General features: G+C 39.7%; 1 protein-coding gene across 16 annotated transcripts in view; it reads right to left on the bottom strand.

Annotated features, from left to right (window-relative positions):
* Positions 1-15891, bottom strand: part of KMT2C (lysine methyltransferase 2C) — a 201057-nt gene that overhangs the window by 3919 nt on the left and 181247 nt on the right. For 9 of the 16 annotated variants that reach the window (XM_052807044.1, XM_052806979.1, XM_052807022.1 and 6 more), the window contains 14 exons: positions 13857-15557; positions 12043-12255; positions 11424-11588; positions 9994-10135; positions 9058-9205; positions 8016-8194; positions 7762-7916; positions 7308-7560; positions 6577-6716; positions 5538-5642; positions 2532-3651; positions 1381-1517; positions 1078-1220; positions 645-813 (listed from right to left, as the gene is read on the bottom strand). In XM_052807044.1, coding sequence (XP_052663004.1) covers positions 645-813; positions 1078-1220; positions 1381-1517; positions 2532-3651; positions 5538-5642; positions 6577-6716; positions 7308-7560; positions 7762-7916; positions 8016-8194; positions 9058-9205; positions 9994-10135; positions 11424-11588; positions 12043-12255; positions 13857-15557 — 4770 coding nt within the window. The remainder of the gene's footprint in view (positions 1-644; positions 814-1077; positions 1221-1380; positions 1518-2531; positions 3652-5537; positions 5643-6576; positions 6717-7307; positions 7561-7761; positions 7917-8015; positions 8195-9057; positions 9206-9993; positions 10136-11423; positions 11589-12042; positions 12256-13856; positions 15558-15891) is intronic. The other 7 variants (XM_052807007.1, XM_052807082.1, XM_052807091.1 and 4 more) reach the window with 5 other exon arrangements.

Raw genomic sequence — 15891 nt, 5'->3', positions numbered from 1 at the left:
CACTAAAAAAAAAAGCGGGCCTTACTAGAATGGAGAAACCTAATAGGAACACAACAGCACAGTTAAGTCCAACCCAAAATAAACAACAACTGTGTTCACACACAGCAAGATTAATTAGAAAGCTTTTGCAAAATAGTCTGTGGAGCAAACCACCAACAGAATTACATACAGCAACAAATTTCTTATTACTATGAATGCAAACAAGTATTGAACTCTTCGTGCTAGTCTCACCCCACTTCACTCAGCTTGGTCTGAGCATGTCAGACTTCCACCGTGTATTTGTATTTTTACTAAGTTTTACTGAGTTTTTGAGAAATATGCTAAAAAAACCCCCACAACCCAAAACTTGAAGGAAACTTTTTTCCCAGATGACTGTAACAAATGAATTCTTAAGACATTTGCAATAATTAGAAGGAAATCTTACTTAAGATAAATCTATGGGAAGCGATTTGCCACATAAAAATTGCTAATTTGGGGACAAGACTTGAAGGAATTTTGCAATAGCTTTGTTTCAATTTTAATATAAAATGTATATAAATATTTATATACAATATATAAAAATATAAAAATTTATATAAAAAATAGATATAAATAAAAGTCTAAGTAAAATTTTTTAATACACATGTCCTAAAATGAGAACTGACCTGAATACGAGAGCGAGCCAGATACACATTGGACTTCCATTCAGTTTTCATTTTGCGGTACTGAGAGGACTTGGAATGGACGAACTGCTTACTGTAAGGCGCATTCAGTTCTCCCGTAACTGTGCTCTGAAATGACTTCGATGTGCTGGTGCTATTCAAGGTGTGAGGCCTGTAGGAATTGGGCATATAACAGGAGAGAATACAAGACAAACTGAAGATTTCTCCGAAAGCAGCCACAAACCCCATTAAAAATTCTTTTAGACATACAGACACTGAAAGCCAGCTAGCATAGACAACAAAGCAATTCCTTTGATTTGGGCATGCACATACACAGCCAAAGACGACAGGGTTTGTAAGCAGCAGACGAAAGCACAAATAACCCTAAGCAGCCTATAAACCCTGGGCTGTACTATGTGAAATTAAAACAAAATACCTTAACACAAACCTCTTGACATGGGTACTCATTTTAGGCTCAGCACGGGCACAGCCCGTGGGGTTGATAGCAAGAGGGAGTTCCATTAAGGGGTTTCGGCCATAGCGGAAAGTGTAGTTCTCGCAGGCCTCAACCCCTGGCAGCTGCAAAAAAACAGACAGAAAGAAAAAAGATCCAAGTAATTATATGTTAATCGTGTGTAATGAAATACTTGCTTTTCCACACTGCTTCCTGTTCCCCTTCTCATGTGTATATCCAACAATCTGGGGTGATCCAGCAAGAACTGGGATGGTGAAGACTCACCGATTCAGCAATCCTGGCCACTGCAGAGACTGTCAAACCAAAGAGGTCTTCACCCTTCAAATAGCCGGGAAACAGCTGGAGCATTTCAGATTCTTTTCTAACAGAAGCAACGGGCTCCAAGATTTTATCCCACACACCTACACAACCATATGGGAAAGAATTACAGTGATCAAAAAAATAAAAGTCTATCGTACTGGTTTTAAAACGAAAGCCTGAGGATATCAGGAACCAGAAACCAATACTGAAAACGCATTTTGTCATTGGTTACATGCACAAACATGTCAGTGTTTAAAAAGCGAAGCGGAGAATCATTTGGCGAGTTGCTGTTTTCTCCTCCACAAATCCCAAACAAGCACGACATTTCTACTGCACCCTTTATTCTCGGGAATGAACCTTTTAGTATTCGCAGCGTGGAAACTTTCAGTCCTCTGACAACAATCACATAGACACATTCTCCTGAGAAAACCTGCACAAAGTAGAGTTTTCTGCAAATAAACTATATATTCGATTTCTGTTGATTGACTATAGTCAGCTCTCAGTTGTATGTGAGCAATTCCCCCGGCAGTGGTTTGACTGGACAGAGCGAGGCTGAGTGTTATCGGCACCCGCAGCACGAAGGGGTTAAGACCCAGAGCATTACAGGCCACGCGCGCATCCCCGTGCCATGTTCCCAAGACCTGCCCATACGTTTATGGTCTAATGTATTCTTCTTCACCCTGCCAGAGACAAAGTTATCTGCCCTGAGAACAATGTGGTCAACTCAACTGTCTTTATTGCTTACTAACTTCAGCACAGCTGATTTGAAGATAATTGAGTAATGGTATCATATTTAAACAAAGTCACTTTTCATGAAAGGAAACCTACACTGACATTCCTACTATTTTAATTAGTTTTCAATACTCGGTCTTGGGTCTCCCCTGTGAGTGAGCTTGTAACAAGTCTTGTTCTTTGCAGCTTATGCAACTTCTTCAGAGGTCTCCTCAGTCTTCACAGCATGGTATTAAAAACGGACCCTGCAAGCTCACTATAAGCATTACATGAGAACAGTGTCTGCAACATTTATTTGGAACATTTATCATACCACAAGTATCAGTAGTAATGGAACAAATAGCAAACCCACAAAAGTCATGATCTTAGTTCACAAAATTTACCTTTTGGTGTTGTGTCAGTAAGGACCAGATCTTCGTGGCCTTGCTCCACAACCTTGATGACAAATAACGGAAGCCCGTCCTTCTCCTCAATCGAACAGAGATAGCGACAGCGTCTGTTTGCATATCTCATGCTCCAGTACAACCGGCTGGCCTCGTAACCCACGGGGAAGAGTGCTTTTGAGGAGTGGAAGGCCTGCATCTGCTGTGGCAGCAGCTGACCAACGGCATGGAAAATCAGGCTTCCCACACGGAAAGTGTGATCACGTTCTCCTCGCTGAACGATGCTAGCGATCTGCCGCACTTCGTCACGCTGAACGTAGACCCTCCTGAAGACTGCAAAGTAACTAAGTTCTTGCTCATGAGTTCCCTTTGGTTTGTGCATGGGGCAAAGCATGGTCTTGTCTTTAAAAAACATGCATTGTGCTTTAATGGCACAGGTAAAGTGATAAATATTGGTGCACCTTAACCTGTGACAACCGCTGGTGGCACCCATTTTGTGACAAAACATGCATTTCATTTGCAAGCCTCTTCGCAGTGCTAGTTCCACGTTTATTAAGGCACCAGCTTGTGTCTCGTAGACTTCTGTAGACCAAAGAGCACAGTTCAAATGGACCCAAAGGTCTAAATCCAGGTTGAGAAGCCTTGCTGGTCCATCAGTTAATCCATCGCCTTCCTCGTGACAGAAGCAACATTTCCTATAGTCTTTAGGCACAGGATCTGGTTTAAGGGTTGTGCCCAGTTTTTTAAGAAATTCATCTATTTCTTCTTCACAAGGAGGTTTGAATGATCCTTTAGGAATCACAATCTGAATGCTCCACTTTTTCCATTTCATTCCTTTCCATTTCTTACTTGGAGGCCGACAGTCATCAAGACTACTGTGTATTGCTTTTAGCCTAGGTTTTAGTTTCACTGTTACCTTAAGCTCATCTGGTTTTGCCTCTACCTTGGCTGCTTCAAATGCAGGGGGGAACATGATGGGGGGTGATGATGGTGGAGAAACTTTTTCCTGCAACTGAGGCAGACAGTGGACGTCCAAAGTGGAGATGTTGTTGCTGTACTGATGGAATGCTTTAGGCGGCCTCTCTTTCATCGGCGACTGTGGCAAAGATGGAACTGATTCCTGGTAAATCAACAGAAAACTCTTAAGAAAAAAATCCCAAACCGTTAACCATTAAATGCTCTTGAAAACACTGTCAGGTCGGTACGGAAGAGGCTACTCAGAATGCCTAAAATCATGATGCAGCAACAGAGAAAGATAGAAATTACCCTGACCCGTGTTATCACAGCTTGTGCCACGATACGGAGCACAAAAGTTCTTCCAGTCAACCTAGAACGTGGTGCCCACTAATACAGAAGGGGAAGCACAAATAATCCTTTGTCCAGGTTTTGAATGAAAAACTACTCAATTGCCCTAGACAAGCTAACTGACAGATTTATTTCTTAGGTGTTTTTAGAAAGTGTTGTTACAACGCAAAATAACCTTAAAATATGGTTCATGGAATTAATTTGAAGAGTAAGAATCTTGTTATTTGGTAGAAGGGGAAGATTTGGAATTAATGCCACATATTTTTCCTGGAAACACATGAGGAGGAAATTCCTGCAGGGCTCTACATTAGACACACCTTGCAGACTTAACTATTTGGTCACAGAAGCAGAGATTTGTTAAAAAAAAAAAAAAAAAAAAAAAAAAGAGAGAAAACAAGAACAACAAAGGAAGTTTAGATTAAAAAGTGCTTAACGTGGTTTGTATGATTAATCTGGAAAGAGTAAATGAAAGGATCAAGAGGCTGAACATGACATTTAATTAACTTAATTATGTACATGCTGATGCACTTGTGCAGAAATGTTACCCTGATTAAATACAAGTGAAAATGAGCTACATGGGACACTAAAAGGATGTGGATGTACACACATTTATCTTCTCCTCTGGGTTTGTTGTTTGGTTTGTTTTTTTTTTAATTTCTTCTGAAAAAAGTAAGTAGGATGCATTTGAAGGAGGGCTGCAAATTGTACAGTAAATACAGGACTCTGAGAAAGCATTAATTAGGTAATGCTTGAAGCACATGGCCTGTTCTGTCCACCAGTTCAGGGAAAAAAAGTTACATTTGAACTAGAAAAAGTAGGAACCAAGCTAGTTAAACGAAGTACTAAAAAAATTTTATCTATGAGAAAATAAACTTAGCAGGATCATTTAGTCTTGAATGAAGACTATTCCACTTTTAATGATTAAACAAACAGAGATAAATTTAAGTCATCTTCCTTTGAAACTGAATGAACCTGGACATAGCAAGAAATAATGCCCTGTGCGGAAGTGCTGCGTTTCTCTAAGGCGTTGCATACCCCTCACAGTGTCGGCAGGTACAGAACTACAGCATACTATTCGGGACCACCCGAGAAAATCCCTGGCCTGCTTCCACTTTCAGTTGAACAGGTTTCTTAAAATGTCTTTCTCCAGTAATAAGAACCTCTTTTTCCTCATCACTGTCAGTTAGCAGGCTCTTTACTAGTGTTTTGGTACTTAATGCTTTAAAATGGCAGCTTTACCCAAATAAAGTAACAGAATAGGACTGTATTTTTCCAGTTACCTTGAACAAATAAAAGTATTTTTGCAAACTTGTTGTTATTATTTGCACAGTTGTAATTTTTTTTTTTTTTTACTGTATAAGCCAAATCAAAATGCAGACTGTAGCCCTTAAAGATGTATGTATGGTTTTGTACAATGCCCAGAGAACTTAAATGACTACTTTTTTCAGACTGCATCTTCAAGGCCTGTGAGGACAGCAAAAGGCAGCTACTGTTCTGCCATGCATCTCTGTCAGACAAAGTTCTGCAAATATGAATTTTACTTCATGCTGCTGGTTCAGAATCTCAACGTCTGAATATAGAGCAATTCATTTATAGACCTCTAAAATGAAGTGCAAACTTCCCCCTCACCCCCTTTCTGTTCTTCAAAAAATAGCTGCAATAATTTCTGCTCACTAGGGTCTACCAGCATTTCATACTTACTTTGTTCTCTGAGTTTTTTGCTTGCATGGCTGCCGAATAAAGAACAAAGCAGTTGTTGCTACAGAATACAATGTCCTTCATTTTATCAGAGCTTTCTTGGGAATCCTGGGAATCAAACACAGAAGATTATCAGAAGTGTATTTTAATACCATTCTTCACATAGTAAGTGTAATGAAACAAGTCTTCCAATCTGGCTAGAAACTCTTTATTTGTAGAACATTTGTGAAATAACGAGCAATACTGTGATATAAATACTTGATTATTTGACATCTAACGTTACCACCACCTACAACCTTGTTCTTCAGCATTTCTTGCCTTTAACAGAAGTTTAACAACCAAAATAAAGCATTCTATACCATGCACCCATCTGCTCCATACAGGCACGCTTGCAAAGTAAAATCCTTTTTCTTTTATCTTTCGATGGCAAAGAACATCTCATTTCAGCCTAATCAAAGACAGATCATACTGTTTTATCTACTGATCCATCTGCAAAACATTACTGGGAATTCAGTGCTTTTCTGACTACACAAACCCATCACTTTTGTATATAAATTTTGACTATATACCTTTGTTGCATAATTGTCTCAAGTTCATTGAAAGAGCAACGGTACTTTTTGAATGAATGACAGTTCTCAATGTAAATACAAGAGGCTGAGACTGAAATCTGATTCCTGCTCAAAAATAGTACAAGTATTCTTGCTCTTATACTACTTCCTGCCTTACAAATAAGCTCTTTTTCAATTAGGGTCCCTGAAGTGGTCATGGAAGAAGGCTAGTAACAGAATTTAGGAAGCTGCCATATATGGGACCGATTTTATGAAATTTACTGAAATTCATTTTATATCAGTAACAACTTGGACATTTCTTGTTTCTACTACAAATGTGCTTGAATGTCCCCTCCTGAATGAGGACACACATAGAAGGGAGACTACACAGAAAGCTGGAAGTGGTATCAGTCAGCATGACAAGCAGTAGTCTTTGCTGCCTTCGTTTGCTCATTCACTGTTACATGCAAGAAACTACACTTCCACTGCAGTACCTGTTTAAGGAAAGGCAGGTCTTTGAAGGACTTCCGCACACCACTACCAAGGACCACAACTTTGCAATGAGAGCACCATCGAGGTCTCAATGCTGAGCCTTCTGCAATATTCTGACCGTGATCCTTATAGCCAGCTACACCTAGAAAACAGGGAAGTCTGTTAGAAGGTGTATCAGATTAAACCAAATTTATGAGAAGTCACAGTATTCTTCAGTGGTCTAGCGAAGTAGCATCCTCCTGCATAGGGCATGGAAGGCAAGCTTTAAACTACATCCTGATGGGGAAATTGTTTAAACTAGACCAAAACCAACTGTGCGAACAAGGCAAAAATACATTCTTATATAAGAAATGAATAACTAAACCAACATAGGAATACATGCTTAAACAACCATGTCAAGTTTTCCAGCACAGGAACAATCTTTCTGAATGATGGATTTAAAATCAGATTGGACAAAAAACCCTAATAATGTTGGGAACTACTGGAAGAAATACCTCACTGACAGTGACGTAGATAACATAATGGAAATCAGAGATGGACCAGACCTATTGAGTTATGGTTAACGTCAGGAGCAGGTCCACACGTACTGATCACGTAAGAAGAGAAAAGTATTATTTAGAACGAGAATCAATTATTTAATTCTAGAGCATGAATTTATGAGGCTGAAATGCATTAATACTGACTCACTTAAAATTTTCGTACTGAAAACTTAGAAGGATTAATGCCCACTCACCATTGCTGTTTGCAGGAAATGGCACACTAGGTTGCTTCAGTCCGTAAGACCCTACGATCCTGGCAGGTCCCATGGATACTGCCTGAGGACCCTGAAGTAGTAAGTGTTGCCTGTACTCCATAGATGGGTTCACTCTGTGACTGTTGGCAGTTGCCATGGAGGATGGTATGTCTGGAGCGTTACTAACCTCGTAACTGTTGGGAATTCTGACGTGGAGCAGGTTGGAGAATGCCGCTACAACGCTACTGATGTTCTAAAAACAGTAATAAAAACATAGCTCTGTTTTCATCAGACAGGCAGTTAAGATAGCAGTAATATAAGTTATTAGAAGATTGCAACAGCTGCTTTATTGTACTATGCTATAACCCCTTCAGATTCACTACATATATATATTAACAAAATATATTAACTGCTGTTGTACTTTATATATGTAATACAAACTTATTTATTTTACCTCAGCAGCTGTGGGATGTAAAGTAATTGCTACAGAAATAAGGCCAGATTTAGGACCATTCTGGGATGGTCCAAGCTGAGAGGCAAACAAGCCAGAACCAGGTAACGCTCCTGAACCCGGTTCTGATTTTATGTAATTCCTTTTGGCTTCTGAACCTGAAAATAAAATTAAATACACCAGGTTAATCCTACACACATGTGAACACACACACAAAAAAAGCCTAGTTTTAACTTTTTGCTATGCTGCAGTCTCACCTTTTCCAGTACTGCTAGGTAGGATGGGAATGATGGGAGATGGTACAGGTTCTGGGCTCTCCTCCTTTACAACCGACAAGTCTGGATACCTACTAATTTCCATTCCCACCACACTTTCAGGAGAGGAAGAAGGAACAAAGCTGTCAGGAGTGTCCCTGTCCTCACAGTGATCTTGAACCCTGGAACAAAACCCAGAAAAGCTGTTTTGGAAACAGTCTAAAAAAACCTTTGGTAAATCAAAATTATAAATCATGACAGGGAGCTACAATGAACTTGCTTCTTGCTACTAGTCATGGAACTCAATTACGTGGTAGGCCATTACTTCTGGCCTCTCATACTCCATTGCACACAGTGGTTTCTTGGGGAAGATACATAAAAAAACCCAGAGGCACTAACAAAGCCCAGGCTCCACCACAGAACTGTCTGCTCCCCATGGCTCCAACTACCTGTGTAAAAAATTAGTATTTAATATTTAAACTTTCTGGTTTAAGTGTATTCACCGGTCCATCCCTCCTTGTCCATGCACAGGCTTCAGTGCTTCAAAGACACCCAACTTTTGGTAAGGCAAGTGAAAGGGAGGCAAAAGGGAAGATCTTTGTAGGGAGACTCACGTTCTAGCAAGCATTTCTCATATAGTAACAGAAACTGAGTAGAGCTGGGGAGTTTTCAGGCTGACTCTTGCAGCATGCTGCTGTCTAGTAAAGCAGTCATGTACTGTCATTGTGCAACAGTACCATGCTGCTCCAGGAAAAACATCGATTTGTGTAGTTTTCTTCCACTTTTAAGAGAGCAAGGTAATTAATTCTTAACAATTTAACAGAATCTAGTCTAGCAGTGGCAGAAGTCACCTATTTCACTATGCTGCTCTCTACAGGTGGAATGCTAAGAGTTAACCAGCACATACTATCCCATTACGTTCTCCGCACTGTGTGGCTGTGCACAATGGATTTCATTTCTTCACACCTTCACAGTCTCATCTCCTACTAAAAGATCACAGAATCTGCTTCAAATGCATTTTTGAAGATGTCAAGGAAAAACCTACCTTAACTCCTCCTGATTGTTGTGAGGTGGTGTTGGAAGCGAAGCAGGAACATCCACAGTTTTAGGGCCCTGAGCCATTGCTCTTGCTAATAAATCATCTTGTGGTCTGAAAGGCAACTGGAACTGCTTTGGTCCCAGAGCTTTGGTAACTAAAATGAGAAACGCACAGCACAATGAGACATCTGTACAGCTCTCCTATTGATATACATTCTGTGTATCAGGGTATTGGTGGCTCCCTGATACAACCAAGGCATTACAGCAGATGGTAACACCACTCTCATCCACTTGTAGTTCAAAAATTTTTGACTGTTCATGATTAATCTCTGTATTTTAAAAAAACTGCAAATCTTGAGCAAAAAGTGCTCAAAAGGCTTTTGAGTATGCCTTCTGCCTATATGAGAGGATTTTTGTTTTACTTAAAAAAATAAAATCAACAACTTCGTAACAACAAAGGAAAAGGGGTTGGAAAAAAGGGTTTTAATCACTGAATAGTCCTTATGAAGAGACAGCATAAAGTTTTATTTAATGGAAAGCAATTTTAATTGACCAAATTACAAGCAGCAGAAAACACATGCTAACTACATACAAAGCCTGCTGAGGATACACTTTGGGTAGACTGCTTTTGAGCTCACTCAACTACCTGGTTAGTCACTCGTACTGGACATAAAAAAAATTATTTTAAGGTTTTCTTTTTCATTTCTTACGAGTGCTTCTAGCTCTCAACATGCTTTCAAAAGCGAATAGGGGAAAAGCCATCATCTGACGTTATACTGGTGTAAAATAAAGCTGGATAATAATGATTACAACCTTAAAGAGTCTAGGCATACTGTTGCTATAGTCATCTTTTATAAAAACTGAAAATCATCCCAGTTATCTATTTTGTAATTTGCTACAAACTTAACTCATTTACTGTGGAAACAATACATGTTAGTCTTACCATCATGACCTCCTAACATACCAGCCTTGCCAGCAAGTTCCTCAGTGGTTGCGAAGCCATTTACCAACTTCTGGCACGCCACTGGAGGTGGTGTGGGAGGAAGAGAGGCTGGGGGTGTCGGAGGATTGCTCAGATTGTTCTGCTGCATGAGATTAAAGAACTGTAAATCAGCCACGGAACACAGGGTGAAAAATTCCCTTGTTCTAGTACTAGATAATGTAACCCACTCACATATTTTTACACCCAGAGGTAGCACTGCTAAGCAGCAATAGTTAATTCTCAAGTATGTGACCAAATACATACAAGTATCTACTATAAAAGACACAATGCTTTGCTTTTTTTGTATCAATGGTATCGGAGAAATAGTTTACATGAGGAGTATACATTACTGAAACAAGGTATAGCTAAATTATTTACAGAAAAGCAAAAAGGACATTTTTAGGAATGGTTTAGGAGCCCCTAAAAGTTCCTACAGTTTAAGCAAAGGTCTGAACTTAAGATTGAGAGAGTTATTCCACAGTGACTCTCCATCACCATAGACAAGCCAGCTTACCCGATTTTCACTAAAAGGGAAGCTACCTCACATTTAGCACAGGGTGAGCTTTCACTGAACCAGTTACCGTGGAGAAGCAGACACTCTTCAAGTTCACACTCCAGGCTACTTCTCGCTAGCTTACTTAACTGCCCATATTTTAAATGAAAATTAAATGAGAACTTCAGTATCTGTTCTTGTTGCAGTCATGCCTACGAAGCTAATACTTATTATTCACTTTTGACCACTGCAACTATTTCTGCTAGATCACATTCTCAGCTTACATGCCATGTAAGGCTGGAGTAAACACCACTGTTTTTTAATAAGTTACTAAAGTTTTTATATCAGGGTAGCCAAGCGGCAAATTTGATTCTGTCTGCTTGCTATCTTGCTGCTCTCCCAATATTGCCACTCTGATCTCAGAGACTGAGTTTTAAATTCTGTGGGTTATTAGTTCATCAACAAACAGTCTATTTTGTTCAGAGTCCTCAGGTTCTTAGTCAGGGCTTAGTGGACAAATAAGAAAAGTCTACTTCCCATTTAATTCACATTAAGAAATGCTTTAATGCTTTCAATGACTTTGCAAGTACTGAGAATTCAGCCTTTTCTGCTCCATAAAACTGTAATTACAATTTTCACTATTTAGCATCCATTTGTAAAAGGAATACCTGTAGTTTTTAATTAGTTTACAACACAGTTTCCAGAACTGATTTCCCCTTTCAGCCAGTAAATCAATGGTGACTGTTTCACTACTGCACTGTCCATCTAGTCTAGCAACAGAAAATTATTTTCTTCTGCTTGCATAAAAGGCAGGCACTCTAACCAACTACTAGTAATAAAGTTGTGAACTTCTTTTCCCACAGAGAGCACACAATGGAAATACAAATTAAAACCATACCTTGTAAATGAGCTGGGAGTAGTAATCTGAAGCCCCATCAAGAGTAGCACTACCAAAACTTCCTACAAGTCGATTTCCACCATTTAGCTGGCCACTGCCATAGGGAAGAAAGTGTGCAAAGCTCACTCCAATTATTGGTTCCATCAAAGGCAGCAGAGAAAGCTGCTATATTAAAAGAAAAAAAAGTTAGAAATTAATTTAACTATAAAATAGAAGCATTGCAAATCTCCAAATATCAGTAGAGTGATTTCCAATTTTAAAAAATAATCAGAATTTACCCAGAAAATCAGAAAACTGTATCAAACACAGGCCTCTTTTTGTTAAGGAAGGTGGTCCCCTGTCCATCGGAACCGCAGCTCCAGCTCCCTGCCAATTCAGCCACAGAGGCTGCCAGAGCTGACAGGAACTCCGCAGCTTCGAGACTACCAAATGCCTGCCATGTCAGTAGATCTTCCAAATTGAAATAAAACCAAAACCTTACATTTCCTGTTTTGTGGAGGTTTTCATCTTCTCCACCCTGTACTCAAAATTCAACTTAATGATAAACTTCATTTCCATAATCAGAAGTCCACTCTTTCAAGCGTCCTCTTGATGCATTACCCAGCATCTGTATACCTACCTGTTTTAACTGGATGAATGTATCAGCGTTAGGGTAAATAGCTTGCTTTTCTTCTTCCTCTTTTTTTCTTTTCTTGGACCGAGGAGCTGCCTTCTCTCCTGTCCTCTGAGTTCGCTTATTTCTCTGTTTCTTGGTTTCAGGTCCTACATCTGTTCTCTGAAGCTGGCTGTTACTACACCCAAGTGCACCTTGCATCTGGTTTCCTGCAGTTTGCTGGTATATAAAAAAGAAAGTGAAGCAGAATTTTTGACATTTTAATATACAGTTCATTCAAATTTACTGCACGATAGTCTAAAAGAACACACACAGTATAATAAATCTCATTGATAACAAACTGTATTTTACAGTTTACTTTGCTGTCTCACTGGCAACTGTAACTGCTGTACTATCCCTGCACACAGAATTATGACTTATCGTTAACACCACTGACATCTGAAAACATCATTAAAAACTCACAGACCAGAAACATTTCCTTCTGAATACCCCCTAAAATAAAGTTACATGTGCATGCAACCTTAGAGATCTTCACGAGGGCATAATGAAAGGCAGACTTGGTTACAGAAAAAAGGCTTATAAATTAATATAATACAAATATATTTTGAGGTTAGAAACAAAAACAGTACTGTGAAACACTTCTGGATTATACCACTTGCTTACATACTTTCAGTACAGATTTGCAAAGCCATTCTTCACATGAAAGGATAGTTGTGTAAAAGCAATCAGAATGGGACTTGGTAACACAACAGATAGTGGCAAGCCAAAAGAAAGTCCCATTTCTTTCTATCAATTATTATTTTAAACCACTCTACATGACCCCTACCACCAGTACTCTCACCACCATTCCTGTCACATATGTTTTAACTGTGGATCTTTAACACTTACCTAAGTTACCTGCTGCTCACAATTACCTTTATTTCTATCAGTCTTTACTCATTTTGAAAGTGTTTAAATTTTGTTTCAAGGATGTATTTAGAGTTTAGGCAGTCATAAAACAAAACTGAGTAGAGATTAAAGATTACAATAAAATGACCAACAAATATAAGTGTAAAGTGTATTCTACCTCCACAGAGAGGAATTTTCTTTAGGTCTGTTTTTAAGAACTTTATAAATTATTAAATCATATAATGCCGTTCATATAAAGAATTAATGCTCCCTTCCATTAAAGTAGAATTTATTAGAGAAATATTCCGTAACACAGAAATCCAGCAATTCTAGGAGATTTAACAATTTCACAGTTTTGATAAAAATCCTAGAGCATAGTCTCTACTAAAATTAGAGACAATATATGCTTTTCAGAGGCAAAAAATGAGCATGGACTTGGTACATTCACAGAAGACTCCAAATGGTGCAGATGAAGGGGTGTGAAGGTCAGCCCTATGCCTCTGCAAAGGCGCACAGGTCATCCTATACATGACTAACATGGAGTCACAGAAGAAAGCAGCGTACAGACATACCATACACTGTAAATACTAGTAGGTAATTAAGAGTCATACTGTAAAATCTTGCCTTAATGTTGGTAAATGTTAGGAAGTGGCATTTTTTAAGATGATTATCTACAGAAGAACTAGTTTTTGCATTTTAATAATTTCTGAATACACTGATTACAAAGTCATATTAAAATTTGTTTTTGTAACACGGATAATTTACTTACGGAGAAAAGGCAGGAAGGGAGGTAAAAAATTCCTTAAAGCTTTTATTCCACCCTTGTACAGGTAGGTTATCTCCCCACCTTTTCACAAATGCCCGCAGTAAAGGCACTAACTAGCCTTTGACTGTTGATGACCACCGTACAATGAAACCAGTAACAGGCTCACCATTCCTTCAGCTGGATTCTGCTTCTCTGTTAACTTCTTATCCCCAGAAGCCTCCTCTTCTGTTCGGATGCTGTTCTCCGATTTCTGATTTAGATGAGATGAGGACTTCTTATTTTTAAGCAGGTGTTTCAGCAATTCGTTCCCTGACTCCCCTTTCGCTGCTGGAACACTAGCTGGTTGTGCTGGACTCTGAGCTGAAGAGGCAGGCTGTGATGTGACCTTATCTTCTTCCACCTTAATATTGCTTGGATTTTCTGGTTTAGGCTCAGCTTGACCTGAGCATTGATCAGTTTCTGCCCTTTCTAGTTTAACTTCTTGAATGCTGGTAGGCATATCTGTTTTAGCCTTTTCAGCCTCTGTATTTACACTTGGCTGTTTCTGTGGCAGATTGCTGTTGGGGAGCTTACATTCCAGCTCTGGAGAGGTCTGGCTCTCTCCTGCATTTGATGTTGATGGGCCTGTTAACTCCACTGACTCTTGCTCATCCTGATGACGTGAAAGTTCATTGGGGGTGTTAACTGTGGGGGTGGAGGTAGAATCAGAAACGGTTGGAGTTGATGGTGCAGTTATATCTGAATGTGGAGTTGACGGAGCTTTTATTGACTCGGCATCATCGTCCTTTTTCTTTTTTCGTGTCCTTTTCTTTTTTCCTTTCTCTTCTGGGATTATGTCAGAATACAGCTGTATGAGAGACTGGCTTGATCCAGGGAAGTTTGTTGCCTGGGGCACACTAGTGTCGGAACCACACGGGGCACCACTGCTGAGTACTGTAGATGAAGGTACAGCAGAAGCAAATGGAGGCCTGACTTGGTTCTGCGTAAAGGTAGTCCCAGGGAGATTGCCATGAGTTTGTTTTACATTATGGAAATTAGGGGCTCCACCTGGAACAGCAGATGCATCAGGTCCAAAAGCTGTAGGTCCCACTGGCCTTCGCTCACTGCTTTGCATAAAATTTGTGGCAGGAGGCGAGGTCACAGAACCTTGTTGCAGAATTTGCCCCATTTGTTGCTGTTGATGCTGTGGAGACTGCTGAAGAGGTCGTGGTGTTTGTATGAAATCACAAGGTAGATCAGAATTAAAGAAAGGTATCTGAGATAAGGATGTTTTGTTATTTAATTCAGACCCTATCATACCGTGCTGTTCTAGTTCCATTCTCTGCTGTAAAGCCCTCTGTCGATCTACCTCCTGCATAAGCTGAATGCGTTGCCGTTCCTGTTGCTCTCGTAAACGCTCCTTTCTTTCCCGCTCTTGAAAACTTTCACTAAAAGGGTTATTGTCCTCAAACTCCACCCTTGGTGGCGGCCCTGACTGTGCAGTTGCATTTGGACCAGGCACAGGAGCTGGTGTAGCAGGAGTAATTGGCAACGGTGTCATTGGAGGCTGCATCCTTGCTGGATTCATGGAAATATGACTTGCAGGGGCATTTGCAGATTGCCATCCAGATAAATTTGGCATTCTGGTTGGGTTGGATTGCCCGGGGATTACCACCGTATGTGGCTGATGCTGGAGCTGTTGTGCCACCATGGGGAAGTTTTGCTGATTCATTGCTGGTGTTGTTCCTCCTGGAACCATTGGTGGTTGAGCCTGGACGCCTGGCATGATAGCATGGGGTGCCATTCCACACTGCTGCTGCTGCTGCTGCTGCTGCTTGATTCGATATTCCTCTATTAGTTCTGCATGCTCTTTCTGCTGCTTTCGAATCTAAAAATTTAAAAAGTCATTATTAATCTCTGACATGTATTGACTATGTGAGTAGTATAAAACATGTAACTCACCATAATAATTTCAATAGACAATGAACCTCAGGCAAAAATAGCATTTCTGCATAATCTTATTTTGTCTCCCTTTTTAAGGCTAAATAGCCATTATTTCATTAGAAATACTATCCATCCCAAAACGGTAGAAAAAATAACAGTGCCTCAAAGTCCTAATTACATACCAAGACTGCACTGTGCTAGAAAATATACAAACTTTAACCAAAAGTGATCCTTGTCCTACAGATCTTAGCATCCATGTGCAGGATAACAATAGTTGT

This window comes from Harpia harpyja, chromosome 1, assembly GCF_026419915.1.
Source record: "Harpia harpyja isolate bHarHar1 chromosome 1, bHarHar1 primary haplotype, whole genome shotgun sequence".
Taxonomy (NCBI): domain Eukaryota; kingdom Metazoa; phylum Chordata; class Aves; order Accipitriformes; family Accipitridae; genus Harpia; species Harpia harpyja.
The sequence above is the reverse complement of the archived record's forward strand: the minus strand, read 5'-3'. Positions and strand labels throughout refer to the sequence as shown.